The sequence below is a fragment of the Brachyistius frenatus genome, unplaced genomic scaffold (genome assembly GCF_029030835.1).
Source record: "Brachyistius frenatus isolate BFR_SWC_R1_liver_20210118 unplaced genomic scaffold, ASM2903083v1 Contig_17, whole genome shotgun sequence".
Lineage (NCBI taxonomy): Eukaryota > Metazoa > Chordata > Actinopteri > Embiotocidae > Brachyistius > Brachyistius frenatus.
The window spans coordinates 4,122,132-4,142,672 of record NW_027210616.1 but is presented as its reverse complement, the minus strand read 5'-3'; the positions used below and the strand labels follow the sequence as shown (position 1 = coordinate 4,142,672).

Genomic DNA, 20,541 nt, shown 5'->3' with positions numbered 1-20,541 from the left:
GGTGTTGTAAAAAAAAAAAATTGTTTTTTTATATATCTTCTTGGCTGAACACTCTCACCCTTGGTCTCCCTCCAGTCCCCCTCAGCGGAGTTCAGGTTAACTTTGAGGGCCATGGCGCTGCTGGTTCCGGTGTGGAGAGACTGGACCACCGCGGCTATGCTCACTCCGAGGGCGGCACCGAGGGCTAAAGTGCCCACCCAGCCTCTCCTTCCCCGGGGTGAGGAGGAACCGTTCCCCCGGCTGGACTTCCAGAGGGCTGCTGCAGTTGTTGTCGAGAACTCGTCAGCCCGGGGAACAGCGTTAATATGGCTGCGGAGAGGACTTGTTGCTGGCTCCCTGCCTGGCTTGGGGCTCCCAGGAGTTAAAATGTGTTTAAACTTGACACCGGCTCTTTGGAAGTCGGCACAGAACCGGGACAGAGGGCCGGTGGCGCACGGGAAGGCTCTCATGTGTGAAACTCGAGCTGATATTTGCAGTGCCATGCCTGAGTGACGCTAACGGGTCGTGCTATTACAGCTTTTTACAGGTCAATGCCGATAACACAGCCTTTGGGTTTCGTTTTCGATATGAACACACTCCTCACTGTCACTCCTCGTGTGCCATTTTTGTTAAGGAAGTTAACGCGCGGAATGTACCATTGAAGAGGGGTGCCAGCCGATTTATAGCTAAATGTCTAAACGTATAAAGTGTCAAGCATAATGTGATGTCCAGTACCGGTATTAAACAGTTAATACTGTTACAAGGGAAAGGAGTATACCACGACATTGTACGAGCAACCCTGCCCTGGTTTCAATTTCAACCCGAGCGCAAACCCCGACTCGGGTGACATGCGAGAGCCGAAGCCAACGACAGCAAATCCACGCCTCCTTCATGACTATCGGAAATATTGTGATTAAGACGAGGGCACACATCAGACAAACTAAAAAATATAGTAGTCGTAAAAAGTGGTTGTTTTAAAGTTAAAGGTGGGTCTTGGAACACAGAACTCTCCCATTACAAAGTAAATCTAAACACTAAATCTGCAATGAGCTGGACATCGGGTATGGAAAAATAACTGATTATCCAAAAAGCTGCTTGGCCCTGAAGGAGACATTATTCTATCGTCCCCAATATGCTTTTTTTTTTTTTTTTTGCCCCCTAGCGGATCAAACCACTGAAAGCCAAAAAAAGCTGGTCGTATTTGTGGTTCAAGGAAGGCTAGATTATTATTTAAAGGGATTTTCCCAAAATTAAATGAATGAACACATTAATTTGTACCATTTGTTTTAAATTAACCAAATTATTATTAGTAATTGAGCATTAAAACCGATGTCATTTATTTTGCATCTGACATTTCAACAAAAGTAACAAAAGCTGCTTCCAAAGTTTAGTTAGCCTACCCTAAAATTACTCATTGCTTGTCTTGCTGATCTTACAACACATGGTATATGACCATTAATCAATTAATTATATGTGTGCTTGCAATTCTCATGAAATGGAATGATAAAACCAAAGGGAGTGGCCATGTTTGTTTTCTGCCCATTTTAAATATTACACACACACACACACATAGCCTAAGATGTCTCACTCACACAACCTTTCAGTCAAACCATGAGCCCTTTCACATTTCCGCCTGGCGGAAACTGACAAAAAAAAAGGAACAAGCCTCTTTTGCCAGGACCGATACAGCTCCACAGACCACTAAAGAGAGGGGAAACTGCAGCACAGTCTTACAGAAAACTTGCGAAACTACTTCAGAGATCTGATAGAGGCACGGGGTTCCTACAGTTTCCAATTCTCGAAACTGGACAGAGGAGACTGACGGTATTTATCTTTAAACTGTGTGTCTGTGTATGACAGAATGACTGAAAGCATGAGGACAGAGAGAAGGTGAGAGCAGGGCATGTGTGCATGAGGCTTCTCTATTAAATGTACAGATGTGGGGTCATTCATTAGGTCACATCACTTTATAAAATGTTACGTAAAGGAATGAACTAGTCTCAGGTCAAAAAAAATATAGATAAAAGGAAGGTTGGGCCTCCAAAAGAGTAGCTGACGGGTGCAGGCATGCCAGCCTAGCATTGTCATGAACTGTCTGTTTTATTCTTTGAAAATATAAACACGTGACAAAGACACACATTTTAATCTTTAGATGTAATACCTTTAAGACAGGCTTACACTACTATACACATGCTGGATGGGTCTGTATGGGTTTCACAAGCAGCACAGATACAGCTCCACAGACCACAAGCAGGGAAACTGCTGCACATTCTCACAGAAAACCTGGGAAACTACTTCAGACATCTGACAGAGGCACGGGGGTTGAACATCTCGCCTCGGGCGGGTCAGAAAGCGGAAATGTGCATCAATGGTGATTGTTAAGTCAGAAACAGGAAGTGTTCATCAAACTGAATATGTCATGTTACTCATTATCATGTGATATTGATCCATGGGTTAAAGTTTTGTATTCTCAGAGTTTATCGGCTGAAGTGTGATTGACAGGTTATTTATTCCCCTATTTGTCTCATTTAACATTTTAAATGTTCTAAATAACTGAAGCAGATATTGTATTACCAAAACTATAAAATGATGTTACTCATTTTTTAAATTAAAGTTTTTTGAAAAGTTACAGCATCTGTAATTCAACTTTTCACAGCAGATTTTTCCTTCTTGAAAATGAATTATAAATACATATCTTCATCCTTTATATGCACTCCTGAAACGAATGCAAAAACTACAATATGTTGTTATATTTTAGGTAGTAATGTTGTTCTGAGATGTGATTATCTTGTTTTAGAGAGTTTTGAAAAGTATTTTTTTATTATTTATTTGTAAATCCAAGTGTATAACTTTTCATTTGTGACACAAACTATGTTGTCCTCTAAAATAATAATTTAAACGTGTCATGTGATACATCTGAACACTTCATGTCAAACCTGAGGAGCTGGAGTTCAGTTGAATCAATGTGGTGGGGAAAGGAAAAATTCCACTAAAGTGATTAACAACAAGTCATGTTCATCCTCTTTATCTCTTTGTTTGACTTGTCTCATATTTCCACAAAAACAAAGACACAAAAAAGCCATTTGTCACACATTACAGTTAAGTTGCTGTGCAGTCTTTCATTTGTCTTTGTTATCATTGTTACTAAAGCCATCCTTCCCTTCACTGTCCCACTCTCTCCGTGTTTGTCTCTCCTGCTTTCTTCTCCTTTTCTGGTATCTGTCGACACTACTCTGTCAGACTTGTCTCCTGCATTTCTCTCTCACTCTCTCTTCCTCCCTTCCTTCCTTCCTTCCTTCCTCAGCATGGCGGCGTGGGACCTGTCAGTCACAGTGGAGGACCTGGGGCCCGATGCCCCACCTGTCACCATCAGCGTGACCTCTGAACTGCATGTCGGAGGGGTTATCGTCAAGCTGGTGGAAAAAACACGTGGGTCATTCCGCTTGTCTTCATCTCTTCGCTTTCTCAGTCTCACTGCAAACTAAAAATAGTTGCATAATTTGCAAGGGGACGTAAAATGTACGGTTCATTTTTAATAACATTACAAAATGTGAATAATTAATTCATGACTCATTATAATTTAAAGCATTAATCAGTGCACGGCGTATCATGACTTGGCGAATATATACATTTCTATTTCCAACATTTTTAATTCAATGTCACCCACTAAAGTTCAGCAATGTAAACACTCAGGCTCGAAAAAAATTCCATTTGTGGCACAACATAACGTGGCAGGCTATTTGAGCAAAATGTTTTTCAAGCCTTGAACCCTGGCTGAGCACTCGGTACGAAGATTCATGAAGACATTTAGAATCACTGAAAATATGTACCTCCAGTCTTTCAGATAGTCTGGGTTAGGCACGTCGATGTGTTAAAACAGAAGGGCAAAGTCCTGTACATCGTCCAGGACAATCCTCAAAACATGGGCAATGTTTCTCTTACTTGAACTTTAGCAGACCATCCCATCGTCAGCTTCACCAACTGTAGAATATTCCAAGTTCAGCTCCCTTGACACACGTCCTCCAGGTCTGTATCCTACAGGAAACAAGCATACACAGACTATTATATACGTTGTTTCCCTTTATAAGCGTTTTTCTTTCAATTCTGGAACAATATAATTCAAGTCAAAACGTATCTTCAGCCAGGAAATGTTTTACCAGTGATACTTTAATCAAGTAAAAATACATTAACTTATAATTCAAATGCCAAGTGATCAGAAACTGTATTCTAGTAAGGACATAAGCTAGTTTATTGTCATTGTAAAAAATACAACGAGCACTGCAGTACCTGGTTGTGATAAGCTGAGTGGGTCAGACAGGAGAACAAATGGTGCTTCAAACGCTGCTAACATTCAGGACAAGAAGGACTAATTACACATGCTTTGACAAAAGTAAAACTCTGTGACACTCCCCTGCTGATGTGTTCATTTGAGTGGTAGTGATACATATTCTAAGGTTTGCTGGACTGATAAAGTTGGTGCAACACTATTTATGGATGTCTTTTCCAGCTTAGCATCTGTACAACTTTGAGACATTGGAGGACAGACATTACTTTACATTAAATGCTTCAGACATGTTTAACAATTACAACGAAGTCTGATCCACTTTTCCCTCATGAAAATAGCTTTTAGTCTTTCACACATTTCTAACAATCAGTTATTGATATTTAAGCAAAATGTTCAAAACTTTGCACATCTTGTCTGCAGTTCAAGTGTTTTCTTGCTCAGTGTATCAATTTAATTGAATGAACAGAAGTGATCTTACCAGGCATGTCTTCAGAAACATTGCCAGACCTCTCTGTCAAAAATACAGGCAGACCTCGTAGAGCTATAGACTTTCTGTAGCCAGGCACAGCAGTCGTCTGGAATAATAAATATGCAAAAACAATTAACCTGGTCCAAAAATCAAGTCAGAAATAATGAATGACACAATACTACTAAATTCACTTCCGGAGTTGCACTTTTAGAAACATGCAAAACAGTTCGCATGTAAAGAAACAATGATGCATGTTTGTTCTCCATTGTACAATTTTCCACTGTTTATGCCCTCTTAAAAGGTAGGATTTTAATGTAGCAATGATGCAGTCTGTATGCTGGCATGGCAGTGGCCAGAATCACCTGTGGTGATGTTGAAGTTGGTAGTGCTTCTTGACTTGGATAAGAAAACTTTCATTCTGCACTGCATCCAAATCCTATGAAGTAATGAATACATAAGTAAATGAATAGCAATATTGTGAATACTTGTCAAAATGCATGCATTCTAAGATCAATTACGCTATTTAAAAATTTGTGTAACATGCATTGTACCTTGCTACGTCATTTTAAAAATAATTAAGCAAAGGTTTTAAAATCTCAATAGATATTGTCAAGTAGTAATAATACAGAGTCGCTGCCATTGCGCCATATAGTCACATACCCAGGTCCAACAGGCAGGGTAACTGCCTCAGGTCTTACCAACACTTGTCAAGAATCTTAATTCTCGACAGTAGATAACAACACGCAGAGCCTACACCTCAAAGAACACAACTGTGGCTACTTTTTATTTTGGACAAAAACACAACTGCCTTGGCACCTGGATATTTTGTTAATCCTGGTGTCATAAGAGAGCAATTGTATTTATCTGGAGATAATTGTATTATCATCAACTATATGCACACTTTATAAAGTTACAGTACTCAACCAATAGACTGTCCACTTCGTACTGAGCACCACATATCTCAATATAGTGAGATCCTAAGAGGAGGAACAAACACATTGATCCTGACTTGATTTGAACACGCAGCCTTCTGATCTGGAGTCAGACGCGCTACCATTGCACCGCAGAGTCATACAGAAACTCCTTATACAAAAAGCTACAACCAGACGTTTGCCTTGGCCTGCTCAAACAAAGGTCACTGAAATATGCAGTTTCAACTTGAAAAAAAACAGTTTTATCACAATATCTATGTGTATTCAAATTTCTGTTAATAGCAACAGTGTTTGTTGCCCGTAGTTAAGACCTGCATTTGCATAAAGCCACCTCAACCACAGGCCACTCACCTACTATATACAGTATGTTGTACTGTATAGTGTATACTTTGAACAGTATCTGGTGGAGTAGCTAAGTTTGTTGCTTAAATCTATTGCAACACATCCTCTAGACTTAGTAGCAATTATAATGGAGAAAGAAACAAACTGACCCTGACATGATTTGAACATGCAGCCTTCTGATCTGGAGTCAGACACGCTACCATTGCGCCACAGAGTCCCTTTTAAAAGTCAAATAGACCCATCAATTTGTTCAAGTCTTACCAAAGTTTATCACAGCTAAATTGTCAATTGACACAAAGACCCTATATAACCTTTAAATAACCAAAATATGGCCACTTTTTTTAGAGGAGAGCGACATCTTGACACTTTGGAAATATTTTTTGGAGTATGGTGAGGTCAGAAATATGCCGCAAGGGTTTCTATCTGTAAAATAGATGATTTGAGATTTGGCTCATTCATCAGCTTACATTCAGTGTGTTACGTACTGTATACTTTGTAGAATTCCAATTTTGCACCACGAAGCCCAACATACTGAGATCTGTCATGGAGAAAAACCATAGTGACTCTGACGTGACTTGAATGGGCAGCCTTCTGATCTGGAGTCAGAAGCGCTAGCATTGTGCCACAGAGTCAAGAACAAAGAAAGTGCGTGAATAGCCACTCAATGGTAGAACGACTTGTGTTCTTCACGTGTTTGTTTTGTTGCAAGGCCTACTTTCTCTTGAGATGGAGTTCACTGACAGATGTCCTGTTGTTTTTTGTTTTGGGACTTGCTGGTTTAATTCAAAATTCATTGTTTCATTAATGATCCTGGTCCAGATGCAGCCAAACATGCCCAAACAATGATGCCGCCACCACCACCACGTTTCACAGATGGGATGAAGTTGTTATGGTGGAATGGAGTGTTTTCCTTCCTTCAAACATAACACTTCTCATTTCAATTCTTTAGAGATGTTCTGTAACCTTTTCCAGCCTGATGACCATCAACAACTCTTTCTGAGGTTCTCAGAAATGTCCTTTGTTCATGAATAAATAAATGACCACCCACAATATTATCATGGCCAGTGGAATAATGTACTGGTCCAGCAATTCAGAAGCCACTTTTGAGCTTTACAGGGGAAAAATGTCTTGCTTTTGAAAGACAAAATTCACTGCACGGCTTTTACTTAAATAAACTGTGCAAGGAGTCAATACATTTTCATTGGTTTTTCAAGATAAACTGATTCAGTTTTACAGTGTTCTGTGATTAAAGAAGACAACTGTAATATTAACACACCACTGCTCGAAAAGAATGGATATTCAATCTCTGTTTTTTGTTTCTTTGCAGAGATTAAGCGCGACTGGTCGGACCATGCACTGTGGTGGGAGCAGAAGCAACGGTGGCTGCTGCGGACAGCGTGGACTCTGGAGAAATATGGCGTCCACGCCGACGCCCGGCTACTCTTTATGCCCCAACACAAGCCCCTGAAACTGGGTCTGCCCAACGGCATTACCCTGAGACTGAGGGCCTCATTCTCCAGCTCTGTCTTCCAGACTGTGATGGGCATCTGCAGAATGCTCAGTAAGTTTTTCTTTCCCTTCTTTCTCTTTTCCGTCCATCTTTTATTTGTTTATTTTGTGTTTTAAAAAAAGATGAATTAACTAAATTTTACAAATCAAACCATGTATAAGATTTTCTTTAAAGAAACATAGACACCATATTTTCCATGCAGAATAACTGTTCTTTTCTCACCAATCCCCCTAAGTCATTGTGCTAATTGTAAGTACTTACACTGTAATATAGCTGCTTACAACCCAATTAGTGATTGAGATGTGTAAAAGTGTTTCATTAATATGTTGCAGTATAACAGGCTGTAACGACACTCAAACACTACTGCCAGAAAACAGGACATTCGCCATCTGCTTCGGGCTATCATTTAGTCCAATTTTGGCACCTCTTGGTCTCAATTCCTCACCAAAAATCCACAGGAGGTGACAGCAGACTGGAAAGGTTTTAAAAAAGCAGCAGGCAGAAAGGAAATACTGAAATCTGTCTGTAGACAAGTAGCTTAGAGCGTGCAAAGACACAGATAAAGAAAACTCAGATTTCCATTAAACTTATATCGCAGCACGTCGTTGAAACATGAAGAGAAGGAACACACACAGGAAAAAAGTTACATCCCTTTGTGAATGAAAACAAAGGAAACATGTCTCCTGGAGAGCAGAATGAAAGAGAAGCTGCTATTTGAAGTCAAAGAGCTTTCATCTCTTTTTATATTTATTCTAGTATTATTACTGTTCACAGTGGATTGACAGTATGCAGCAGCTCCATAGCACAGTAAAGGTAAAAACGTTACACAAGGAATCTTTAATATGGATATTAAACTATTCATTGTTTGAGGAAGAGGTACCAAAATGTTGAGAATATTCACATTGTGATGGAAGTCTCACAATGTATAATTGAACCAATATTGACACTTACATGAGTCAAACATGCAGCCTTTTGATCTGGAGTCAGATACACTACAATTGCGCCACAGAGTGACACAAATGTGATCACAGATCCTTAAATTATATCAAAGTAAATGCAAGAATGTTTTATTACAAGAAGGACAAACTTGGGGTGTGGTTGGGATGTTAGTGTTGATACACAACTACAATGTAGGCATTGACTGTGCATACACTTTACTGTGTATCTACCTTTCAGAGCTGCTGGCTGCTACCTGTTTTAGGACTGTGGTTCATTTGCATCCAGCGCTTTGTAAAAAACTGTGTATAGGTTACTTTCGTTCCATAAGAGTGGCTTGTTTCTGGTATACAGATGCTTTGTGCATGGTGCGCCCTCAACTGATGGCAAGAAACCAATCACTGTAGGAGGAGGTTACCACAGACGACACAAAGTTTTTCTCTTGAAGATGTAAACAAATTGACCATGACATGATTTGAACATGCAACCTTCTGATCTGGAGTCAGACGCACTACCGTTGCGCCACAGAGTCTCTACTAGAGATGGGAATAGGTGCACTGATCAGCTTAGCCCTTATCAACGCTTATCAATCATGTTGCCAAGAGTAATGTATAATTAACAAGGTTACTTTTTCACCATTTTGAAAGAACTGATAGGTATTTTTTTGTTATAAAGCATGTGGCGGTCAGTTCATTTATTAACTGATATCTTTGCATTGTCCTTTGGAACGACAAACAACTCCATGCAGATTTACTTACCAATAAGTGAACACAGTGACACAAAGTTGACTTGAAGTCAAAGGTCAAAGCTCCCCAATCACTTCACACAAGATATACATGTATAATGTGTCCTGTACTGTTGTCGTCTCAGCATGAACGACTGGTCAGGCCCCCTGCGTCTTTATTTCAGTGTTTAGTATCAGTATGTCAGTATTATAGCTGAAACATACTCTGTTTCATAAAAATAATAGATATTGTATCTCTGGTTCCTCCGCAGGCATCCGTCACCCCGAGGAGCTCTCCCTCCTTCGGCCTGTAGAGGAGAAGAAGAAGAAGAAAGATAAAGATTTGGCGGAGGAGATCTATGACCTGACTGAGGTGCCCCTTACCTCGGGTACACTCATCACATTTTATTTACACTGCAGGCATGGCGTGCACAAGTAAAGCAAAAATATTAAAATTTTCATTATGTTTTAATGCAGCTATTTCAAGAGGCTTTGAAACCTTTTATTTAGTCACAGATTTTATCCCCTGTACCAGTTTCATTTGTCATCCTTTGACTTTAAAACAGTGCAGTCCTGGTCTTACTGCTGTGTGTTTAATACAGGAAATTGTCCTCACAGTTTTTCATAGTATATCAGTGTGTTATGTGTAGTACCAATCATCTCTAAAATAATACCCGATCTTGTCTCTGAGAGGATGAGGTCTGAGCTGCAGTGATAAGATGAATCACACATGTCTAAAGTACTAAATATTTGATCAAGCAGCTTCAGGTTATTGCACAAACTGAGTCAGAAATTTTCTCAGAATTAACAACATCATTTCTTTGGCAAATTTAACTGTAACCATCATTCTCTCACTTCCCTTTCAGTGTCCCGACCCTGTCTGTACAACGGCATGCCGGCTCACTTTGCTGACTCAGCTCAGATGGAGGCCATCTACAAGATGCTGTCAGTCACACAGCCTCCACCCGCCCCGGAGGTCATTGCCAAGCAGTACCGCCCAGCCAGCGTGGTGGACAAGGCTCACATCAACGGCAGGTATGCCTGCACATGTATTAACATGCTACATGACAACATAACAGTGAGAAGCTGGCTGTATTATAACAGGTTCAGGTTGTTGAACTAATTATACTCTTCAGAAAGTGAGTTTGTAGACAGATTAGCTGTGAGGCATTCAGGGTCAGTGGTCAGGTAGAGTTGCTATCCCACAATACAAAAAATGGCCCTGTTGTAATCACTTCTCAAGGCATGCAGGGTTTTCAAAACAAACGTTGGGTGATTCAACACAACTCTCTGTTCTTACTTGACTGTCCTGAACTCAGCTATCTCAGTTATTTAAGGCAGCTGCTTCGAAACTGAGAGGTCTGGAGTTCAAACATACTTTATCTTATGTGTCTGTTAGTTGATAAAGATGCTCTTGCCGCTGACTATAGGCTAATTGGATTACAGCTGGGGCTTTTGGAAGGGCTTTTAGGCTCCGCAATGCACACTGAAGTTATGTCATTTGAGATAAGGGGAATGCACTCAAATGCTCTCAAGAAAAATTTTCTTTTTCTTTTTTTTTCCAAGTTCAAGTTTAAAGCTGCTTTAAAACTTAAACTGCTTCAGCCACTGTTGCAAAAGCAAAATAAAATGTGTAGATATGGCATGAAAAATTATAATTCAAACAGAATAAACCACTCTCCAAACAGTCTGTGGTCTTTAACAAAAATACGTCAAAAAATGTGTTATGTAAATGCATACATTTATGTCAGATATTGGTATATGTCACTGTCATTTTGTGCTTTTGTTTCTTTGTGCATTTTGTCATACATTTTTCTCAATCTGTTCCGCATTGTTTTCGATGCAGTAATCCAATTTGATCAGGTATTTAGTCTATTACTTAATATTGGAACAATTATACATAAACTCTGAGAAATTGTAGTATAAGTAGAAATATGTAATGGACTTTGTTTATGTGACATAAAATCATAAACACAAACATATTCTGCATGTTCCTCTCTCAGGTGGTTGGACTCATCCCGTTGTCTCATGCAGCAGGGCATCCAAGAAAACGACCGACTCTGGCTTCGCTTTAAATACTTTGCCTTCTATGACATAGAACCCAAGGTGTGTGTGTGTGTGTGTGTGTGTGTGTGTGTGTGTGTGTGTGTGTGTGTGTGTGTGTGTGTGTGTGTGTGTGTGTGTGTGTGTGTGTGTGTGTGTGTGTGTGTGTGTGTGTGTGTGTGTGTGTGTGTGTGTGTGTGTATATGCGTGTGTGCGCTCGTGTTTGTGTATACATGCTTTTGGATATATGGTACATTGCATCTTGTCCCTGAACTGATCCTTCTCATTCCTCTCGCTCCCTGGTGCTGCAGTACGATGTTGTGCGTCTGACCCAGCTGTATGAACAGGCACGCTGGGCCATCCTGCTGGAGGACGTCGACTGCACCGAGGAGGAGATGATGCTGTTTGGAGCTCTGCAGGTAGAAAATAAATCCGCTGATGGGGAAATACGAGTATTACTGTGTTGGACACGGCTATTTCCCTAATGAAACTCTCAAATAGATTTACTGGAACTCAAATTATATTTAAATAGAAATGTGGTCAAATGTATCAAATGTCAAAAGAAGAAAAACGAAACAACCGACAATTTGAATACTCATAATGTATGTACAGTACTGTACAGACGTGACCAGAGGCTCAATTATGATAACATTTCACATAAACGGATACAATAATGGGAAAGAAATTATGAAATGGTGACATTTTATATCCAAAAGTTCCAATAGTTAACTTTATGCAAATACTTCTGCTTACACAGAGGACATCAGCTGAGTCAGCAGTCCTTCAATATGGCACAGGACTCATTCACACTGACAAATGAACATGGGTGTAAGCAGCCCAGGTCAACTCTGCATGTGGTCTGATGAAACTTCAATGCAGCTCCAACTGTGTCTTTCCTACACAAATGGAGATGTACAGTCATTACTCAGGATAGTAAGGTGGATTGTCAATAACCTGCAGTCAGTATTGACCCTGATGTGATTTGAACACTCAGTCTTCTGATCTGAAGTCAGACATGCTACCGTTGCACAAGAGTCCCAGAGACTGGGTGAACAGGCTTAGTAATTGCCTCAGGTCTTACTAACACTTATCAAAAATCTGCATTGTAAATAGTGGGTAACAACACACAGATCCTATACTTTAAAGAACACAACAGCAGCCACTTTTTTTTCACAAGAACACAATATGACAACTTTCAGTTTAATTTTGGGTATTATGATAGTGTTGGTGTCATAGAGACAGTACAAGTGAATTTACATGCTATGTAGAGAGGCTAACTGAATTATCACCTATTAAGTGTACAGTACACTGTAGCGAGTACTTGGTGCAAGTTCAGTTTCAGCCACAGGGCTCAACAAATATGGAAACTAACAATGTGATTTGAACACAATCTGATGTGGAGTCTGGCGCACTACTATTGCGCCACAGAGTGTGTCAGAAATAGGTCACTTCCTAATTTACAGTTACAAAGGATTGCCATAGTTTACACTGATTTCAGTATACAGATGATACAAGACGTGTCCAACTGTCAGCTATATGTCCTTTAGATGAGGTAGCAAGTAGCAAGCGAGTTGTTCTCTCCTTAAACATCCAGAACATAGTTAAAGGTCTGCCTTCTCCTCTCTTCTATTGAAACTCACACATCAGTACCACATCAGTAAGGTGTCCCAGTCGGAGCCCCAGATGATGAGCTCCAGCGCAGCCATGGACGACCTGGAGTCTGCCCTGCAGTCCCTGGAGGTCAAGATGGAGGGAGAGACCAGCTCTGCATCTGATTTGCTGGTCAGACATACTGGATTTACTTTCACTCAGAGCTGAAAGAACTGTAGCAGACACTTACATTAACTCATGTTAATACCTCAACTGCATATTTTAAGATCTATCTTAAGAACTCTTGCACATGCTACAGTTTTAAACATACCATCACAGGGGATGTATCAGGAACAAACAGAATTTACCAGAATTGTGAATTTAACAACTGAAAAAATGTCTTTCATCCAGGAAAATATGACTGCACCAGAACTCAGTGACTATCTGAAGCTATTTCGGTAAGAGTTATTTTCTAACCAGAATTCAAAAGGAGCAATTAAGTATGAGTTTCATGAAAAAGATAAATATATATTTGTCATATTTCCAATTCCTAACTCATGTGAATCAGTAACAATCCTGGAAAAATCTATTTGATGGAACTGAACAATGTGATTATGCATTTTAGGCCCAAGAGGCTGACTCTGAAGGGATACAAGCAGTACTGGTTCAAGTTCCAAGATACCTCCATCTCTTACTTCAAGAGCAAAGAGGACAGCATTGGAGAGCCCATTCAACAGATTAACCTCAAAGGTAAATAATCTATTATTGTGTTTTTCATCATAATGTCCCTGCTATGTTACCAATAATGCCCTCAGTTATCAATAGAACTTTAAGTATGTACCAGCCTCTTCATTCATGTCTGTCTAACCTCACTGCTTAGAAATTACCATGTTACAGTATACTGTCATGCTTACAAGGAAACCTCAGCACACACGGACTCAGAGCTTTCCATAAATGGTAAAAAGTGAGAGTCTGTTTTCCTTCGTCAGTCTCTGAGAAGTCCAAGATCAGTACTAGATGAACCAATTCACCTTCAAAAAAACAAACAAAAAAACATGGCTTGAAATATGAATTGACGTGTGTAGGCCGTGTTGTTAAGGTGTCATGGAGGTCCAACAGTGTTCAACCTGTCAGTGATCTATCTTTTGTTTACATACTTCTTTACAGCTAACCAATAAATGACAAATTACACTTCTGAATGTTGCTTTGATGTTCGTCCGTGCACACAGGATGTGAGGTGGCGCCAGACGTTAATGTGGCAGCTCAGAAGTTCCTAATCAGACTTCTGATCCCAGCACCTGAAGGCATGAACGAGGTCTATCTGCGCTGTGAGAATGTGAGGCCACACACACACACACACACACACACACACACACACACACACACACACACACACACACACACACACACACACACACACACACACACACACACATATCACTCTCTGTGCGACATCCTGTTTTACCATCTCAACTCTGACCACAGTTCCGCCTGTCTCTCTGTCTCTGTTTTTTCTGTGTGTTTGTATCTCGCCCTCCAGGAGCAGCAGTATGCTCAGTGGATGGCTGCATGTCGACTGGCCTCCAAAGGAAAGAGCCTCGCAGACAGCAGTTTCCAGAGTGAGATCCAGAGCATCCGCTCCTTCCTAGCTATGCAAAAGACCAACTCCGGTTCCCACGGCAATGCACCTGCCACTGATGACAGCATCAACACTCACAGTCTGGTATCACCACGCTACCACAGGAAGTACAAACCCAAACAGGTACAGAGGAGGTGGAATTTGTACACAGACTCACAACAGATATGATGTCTCATATATTCAAGGAGACACTACAGCAGAGTAATTATTGATCCTATACAATATGTATGACAGTAAGCAATGTCCTTAATTACCAACTGAAATTACCTCAATCATTTTCTGGACATTATTACAGTGATTTTGAGCAAATGAGCAAATTGAACAGTTGTGTAACTTCAAACTCTCTCCAAGCAAACTCTTGAGCCTTGTGCTCAAGGTAGCAAAAATAGAATTACATCTGACCTCCTACCCTGTGCCTGCTCTTCCAGCTGACACCTCGCATCCTGGACGCATACCAGAACGTGGCTCAGCTCCCTCTGACAGAAGGAGTGATGCGCTTCCTGCAGATCTGGCAGGCACTGCCTGACTTTGGGCTCTCATACGTTGTTGTCAGGTTAAGTTTCAAGTTGAATTTTAAGTCTTTTGAGAACTGCTTCTGTGTCACTGAAAGAATTAAAGTGTTCTGTGTAGTTCAGGAAATATAAAGCCCTGAGATTTACTCCTATGCCCTCCTCTTAGTTGACACAAATGTCTCATCAAACTTATGAACTTTCAAACACATTACAAAAGCAGAGATGGTACTGAGGAAATACATAACTAAATATGTGTAGAACTTTTAGTTAATGCCTAAAATAAAACTAACCAAACAATACATTTTTAACATTCCAGGCAGGACTTTTCTTTTTTTTTTTTCAAACATGCTCCTGCCAAAAGATTTTAACTGTGCTAGTCCCCAGCTCCAGGTCATCTATGGGGCAAGACAGAATTCTGCAAATTAATTTCTGAATTTTCTGATAAATACAGGTAAAAGCGTTCTGAAACACTTTGTGTGACGTGAGAAACAGCCGATCCCTGCTCCTGTAGTAATAATACTGTAAACATGTAGGACTGACTTTTTTCCAAGAAAGATTCTGAAATAGAGGAAGCTGACAGATATTTTTCCCAACAGGTTCAAGGGTATCCGAAAAGACGAGGTACTGGGCATCGCCCCCAACCGCCTGATCCGCATTGACCTTGGGGTGGGTGATGTGGTCAAGACCTGGCGCTACAACAACATGAAGCAGTGGAACGTCAACTGGGACATACGACAGGTCAGACTCGTACCATATCAGGCTTCAGTCGGGGAAAACGGTTTGCATGATTTGAAATGTTTGTGTCCACCGATGTGTTGCTGAATTGAGCTCACAAAAAGTTGGAGTGTTTTGTGTTTGTGTATCATGGGATGCAGCATGTTTCAATGCTCTTTGTGATGACTTAACACAAATCAAAACAAGTGAATTTGTCTCAAGGCTGATCCACAAACCAAGCGTGAATTTAAAATCTCCTAAAACCATGCTGACTGTGTAAAATGACTAAAATGGGAGTTCAGGAAGTGATCTCATTGACACTTACCAATAATATGAGGACAGGTATTTTTCTTATAGGGAAGAACTTTTAAAGGAACTGCTACTATAACCTTAACATTGTAATTTCTGTGTATGTTTGTAGGGCAAATATTTTGAATAGCTTTTTTCCTAAACAAATTGTTTGCTCTGTCTCTCCTTTGCATGCGTTTCTGACTCGTCCAGGTGGCCATTGAGTTTGAAGGGAACGTGAACATTGCCTTTAGCTGTCTGACTGCTGATTGCAAAATCGTTCACGAGTTCATCGGAGGCTACATTTTCATGTCGACACGCAGTCGTGAGAAAAGCGACACACTTAACGAGGAGCTCTTCTACAAGCTGACCGGTGGCCACGAAGCTCTCTGAGACTGAAACATGCAAACAGCCCATCAGATCTCTGATGTGTCTCACCGGTGGAGAACCCATGTGGAGCAGGATTTAAATGTTTCATTCGGGCAGCCGCAAAAAGATAAAAACAGTACAACAAAATAAAATATTCTCTTCACTGTACATGTGTTACAACCCAGCTTGATGGTCCATCCAGGTTCTGATCTAGCATTTGTTCTTCATACACACTCACACACAGTTATTTGTAAGCTACATCAGTGGATGGCAGACTTAACATGTTCAGACAGTTCAAGACTCCCGTGACTCTCATGCTGACTCCCCCTCCCTTCAGGATGTACAGCTGCTGGGCCACACTGCTGGGCACCTGGTCAAGGATCAGCAAGCTCGACAATCAAACTCACAGAAATGTCAAATCAGCGGCTGAATCAGCATGCTGCGACTTTTTTTTCTCTCACTCTAACAAGAATTGTAATCAGAGCTGCTTTGTTCAGAGCTGCAGACTTATCATCACTGAGACTTTTATTATAAAATTTTAATACCACTTTAGAGCAGCGACGTTATAATAGTCAAAGAATAATAAAAATGCCGATATGAAATGTTAACCACTTAAGCTTACGAATGAACAAACCAAAATTAAATAGAGCAAATCACTTTTTATTTTGTCTTGTCCTCTGTCCTTACGGCAGTAATTTCTGTTGCTTGTTGTTTTGTTATCTCCCTTCACATGCTGTGTGTGTGTGTGTATGTTAAGGCTTACAGTTAAAACCACAGTGTCTGCATCCTCTGCTTTCCCGTACGTTACATGACTAACCACACATACAGTATGTCTTCAAATGTTGTTTTATTTAAAGGCCCAGCTGGTAAACTATCTTGACATGCATTGTGTTCCATAGTTTATTAAGCACTGACAATGTCAAAGACAATACAATCCCTGCTTTACAAGTAAAAAGATGTACACTTATAAATAAAAAGAGACATTTGTTAGCATAAACTGGTTGAACTGTCATACAAAAATAAGAGATGCTTCTCCTTTCTGTCCTGTGGATTTTAATAATGGCACAAAAATTCAAGGTTTACCGATTGATTCACATTTCTGAATGGATTCTTCTGTTGCTCATTAAACTGCACAATTGGCTGTTAGACAGTATGAATAGTTAGTTATAGCAAAGTCTATTGAAAGTATATTTAAACCAGAGCTATAATTAGAGCAAAATTTGTAGTGTTTGTGTGTTAAGTGATACCTTCTCCTCTGCAGGAAAGAGATGTCTGCCTGTCTAAATCCATATCTTATGTGCTGCATCATGGAGCCGGCAAGAATTATACACACAAGTGTTACCAAGGGAACAAAGAGAAGCATCAACCAACCGTGGGATGCTGGCATGGTCAGCTGAGTCAGCTATGACCAATGACAGGACAGTATCCTCTGCTGTTACTGCAGCGGCAGAATGCTCCCTGAAACACAGGGCAAAAATGACCTCAGTGAACAATCCACGTTTCCACAGAAAAAAAAATCAAAACCTGTTTGTGTGCATGAGTTTGTCTTACTTGTGGGTCTCAGTCTGAGAGCTCGGCTGAAGTATTTAGGGAGAAGTTTGCCCTCAGCATCGCCTGCAGTCAGCAACACACCATTCTCTGACCAGAAGAACTCAATACCATCTATACAGTTAGATACACACAGAAAACACATGTCTGATTTGTACACATCCAGAGTGAAAATAGAGTTATGGACAGCAGCCATTAGTGGATAATCTTACCAGCGAGAGCTTTGGGGACATCAATAAACACAGCTAGATCACAGTCTTTCCTCATGCCTGGTGGGAGAAGAAAAAATGCTATGAGAAATCTATAAATGTTCAGATTTCAAGCTTCTCTCCTTCAGACTCACACAGAGCGTACCGCTGATGACGCCATCCTCCCCTGGCAGGCCTGATGCCAGGTGGATATGTGTCCTCCTCATGCGGCTCAGGCCCTGCTGCTGGATGGAGCTCCAGTTACGGAGGTAGGAGCCATGAACAGCCTCAGCAGGGCAGTCTGGAGAACCAGCCAGGACCGGTTTCAGCTCCAAATCCATAACCTGACCACAGCAGTACAACCAGGATTAACACAGCACTTTAAATGGGGGTATCTCTGATGAGATTAAGGTTTATAAAGACTTGTTTTATATGGGAAAGAAAAATAGTTTGGTTTTGTTGCATCTCGTGCAGCTGGCAGCTAAAAGTCTTTTCAAAACACACTGTGGTCGACAGTTCAGAAGGAGAAAAATAACATAATCAGGTAAACATAATAAAAGTTAAAGATGCATTTTAGCGCCTGAACTGGGGCTCTTCACCGATTTCTATTTTTACTTTCACCTGACCCCAATTACGCGTATTAAAAAAAAACAAAAAAACAATACTATCCTTTTACTGATATAAAAAAAAAGAACAAAATGTTTTATCAAATTTGTTCGGACTCAGTGGAACAACATCAGTTTGTTTTAACCTTGTAGGGTCTCCCTGTGTTTTCCATCAGATGTAAATGTACAGTACAGGACATACTTGTATCATTTCTGGGATAATAATTTATTTTATTCACTCACACTATCTCTCACATACACCTGGGCATCTGATAACAACACAGTCTGCATTCTCCGTGTTGCTTTTTGATTTTAGGTCCGAAAAGACCAAAAGTAACCAGTTACTTTTCCTTTACCTAGATCACATGGAGATTTGTCCTTTCAGCTGATCCACAAGTAAGGCTGCTGACAAAATTAAATGTCACCTCTTCACAGTTTGCAGGTGTTCAAATCTCTGACGATTAACTGATCTGCCTACCTGTACTGAATGACCCTGATTGGCTCGAATCTGCAGCCGGCCATCATCCGGGTGGGAACGGAGCTTGAATCGCTGCTTGTCATTTGTGGCTACGACTCTCTCAACATCACCAATGGAGTATGACGAGAACTGTGGGTGAGCCAGCAGGTCCTCCACAAACAGGAAACCATCTATGAGGATGAGAGCTGTTATAGGTCGTACAGTGAATTTTTCCCTCATGTACTTTGAGCTGTCATTGTTGAGGACTCTCTTTCCTGGTCAGTATTTTGTCCGCTTCATATGCTGCTTGCACTTATAACTCTTTCGTAACTTTTCCCCTTTGTACTGTGTCACCCGCCTGGCCTTTGTTAATTCATCAAGGTTTTGTAAGTAAGGTTTTCCTGTTTGCTAGTGTCTAGTGTTTGGGTCATCCTTCCTCTGTTGAACTGTGACATTTCCTCTGCCTTCGATCAAGAACTCACTGCAAAAAATTCGGATTTTTGCCAAGTACAGACCCAATTTGTTAAACATTTGAGTGAGAAGATGGGACACCTTTAAAAGAAACAGCCCACTATATAACAATTTTCTGTTACATATACAAATAGCCTATGTACAACATTTCCTCCTGTTATGCCACTTTGAATCACCCCAAAACAAAGGGGGATCCCAACAAAGGATCTCTTGAAATGGTTAATGTTGAAATAAAAATACAAATCTAAGGTCCATACTTGATATCAAAGTTGTCACAAACTTTGACAATTTCAGTAAATTTGTGTTACCTGAATCTGATTGTGAGAAGCTCACCTGCACCCATTTGAAGGCCCATCTTGCTGGCTCCATGACGTAGCACATAAGACATGGATTTAGACAGGCACACCTCTCTGTCCTGGTAGAGGAGAAGACATCACTAAACACACAAACACTCAAATTCAGCTCTAATTATAGCTCTGGTTTAAATATAGGACCAAGACTTTACCATAACTAACTATTCATACTGTCTAACAGCCACTGCACAGGTGTCATCAGTCAGAAATCAGTCAGCGAACTACTAAAGAGATGGTACACTATCCTAATTCATAGATCCATAATATTTTACCTCTCCACCACGATTTCCTCTCCTTCCTTTTCCTCTTTTGCCTCCTCCTTCTCCTCTGGCGCTGTCCATTCAAATACAGGCAAGTCAGTCGTTAAGAGCTTCTTTTGCAGCTTTTGTATATGGTGTTATTCATTATACAGATTTTTTTTTTTTTTTTTTTTTTAATTCTACGAAACGTCACACAAGATTATACTTGTGGCCGGTAGTCTCCTGTCAACAAACGTGAAGATTGTTCCCATTTCCTGTTTTTCCCAGTTCTCCGCCTGTGGGTGGCGCTGTTGGCGGACGGTGCTGCCGTGACCAGGCACCACAGAG

At 40.5% G+C, this 20,541-nt stretch overlaps 3 protein-coding genes and 2 non-coding genes across 8 annotated transcripts in view; 1 reads left to right on the top strand and 4 right to left on the bottom strand.

Annotated features, from left to right (window-relative positions):
- The window catches only part of macrod1 (mono-ADP ribosylhydrolase 1), a 116,032-nt gene extending 115,294 nt beyond the window's left edge, over positions 1 to 738 (bottom strand). Inside the window, exon 1 of one of the 3 annotated variants that reach the window (XM_069694469.1) lies at positions 59 to 738. In XM_069694469.1, coding sequence (XP_069550570.1) covers positions 59 to 482 — 424 coding nt within the window. In that variant the 5' untranslated portion in view covers positions 483 to 738. The remainder of the gene's footprint in view (positions 1 to 58) is intronic. The other 2 variants (XM_069694467.1, XM_069694466.1) reach the window with 2 other exon arrangements.
- A 951-nt stretch (positions 739 to 1,689) lies between these two features.
- Positions 1,690 to 17,083, top strand: fermt3b (FERM domain containing kindlin 3b). 2 transcript variants are annotated; one of them, XM_069694463.1, is made up of 15 exons: positions 1,690 to 1,803; positions 3,284 to 3,408; positions 7,335 to 7,568; positions 9,450 to 9,566; positions 10,044 to 10,212; positions 11,181 to 11,283; positions 11,532 to 11,639; positions 12,868 to 13,002; positions 13,222 to 13,268; positions 13,436 to 13,560; positions 14,040 to 14,146; positions 14,351 to 14,572; positions 14,878 to 15,002; positions 15,558 to 15,699; positions 16,177 to 17,083. In XM_069694463.1, the coding sequence occupies exons 2-15, from the start codon at positions 3,285 to 3,287 to the stop codon at positions 16,354 to 16,356; spliced, it is 1,938 nt and encodes a 645-aa protein (XP_069550564.1). In that variant the 5' UTR covers positions 1,690 to 1,803; position 3,284; the 3' UTR covers positions 16,357 to 17,083. The 2 variants fall into 2 exon arrangements, with proteins under 2 accessions (XP_069550564.1, XP_069550563.1); XM_069694462.1 differs by having other exon boundaries at positions 3,220 to 3,408.
- Positions 6,153 to 6,224, bottom strand: trnaw-cca (transfer RNA tryptophan (anticodon CCA)). The gene has a single exon. It is a non-coding gene; the product is annotated as a tRNA-Trp (tRNA).
- trnaw-cca (transfer RNA tryptophan (anticodon CCA)) lies at positions 8,914 to 8,985 on the bottom strand. The gene has a single exon. It is a non-coding gene; the product is annotated as a tRNA-Trp (tRNA).
- Positions 17,084 to 17,166: 83 nt separating the features above from the next.
- trpt1 (tRNA phosphotransferase 1) lies at positions 17,167 to 20,465 on the bottom strand. The gene is made up of 7 exons (XM_069694464.1): positions 20,227 to 20,465; positions 19,935 to 20,016; positions 19,152 to 19,321; positions 18,235 to 18,412; positions 18,093 to 18,149; positions 17,884 to 17,994; positions 17,167 to 17,790 (listed from the first exon to the last, which is right to left on the bottom strand). The coding sequence occupies exons 1-7, from the start codon at positions 20,293 to 20,295 to the stop codon at positions 17,768 to 17,770; spliced, it is 690 nt and encodes a 229-aa protein (XP_069550565.1). The 5' UTR covers positions 20,296 to 20,465; the 3' UTR covers positions 17,167 to 17,767.
- Positions 20,466 to 20,541: the final 76 nt, after the last annotated feature.

Excerpts from the sequence above, each read along its gene's own strand:
- fermt3b (XM_069694463.1), top strand. The coding sequence starts at position 3,285 with ATGGCGGCGTGGGACCTGTCAGTCACAGTGGAGGACCTGGGGCCCGAT. Across the intron at positions 7,569-9,449 it reads GGGCATCTGCAGAATGCTCA|GCATCCGTCACCCCGAGGAG; the intron begins GTAAGTTTTTCT and ends GTTCCTCCGCAG. Across the intron at positions 11,284-11,531 it reads TCTATGACATAGAACCCAAG|TACGATGTTGTGCGTCTGAC; the intron begins GTGTGTGTGTGT and ends CTGGTGCTGCAG.
- trpt1 (XM_069694464.1), bottom strand. The coding sequence starts at position 20,295 with ATGGACAGCGCCAGAGGAGAAGGAGGAGGCAAAAGAGGAAAAGGAAGG. Across the intron at positions 19,322-19,934 it reads GGGCCTTCAAATGGGTGCAG|ATGGTTTCCTGTTTGTGGAG; the intron begins GTGAGCTTCTCA and ends TCATCCTCATAG. Across the intron at positions 17,995-18,092 it reads TGTCCCCAAAGCTCTCGCTG|ATGGTATTGAGTTCTTCTGG; the intron begins GTAAGATTATCC and ends CTAACTGTATAG.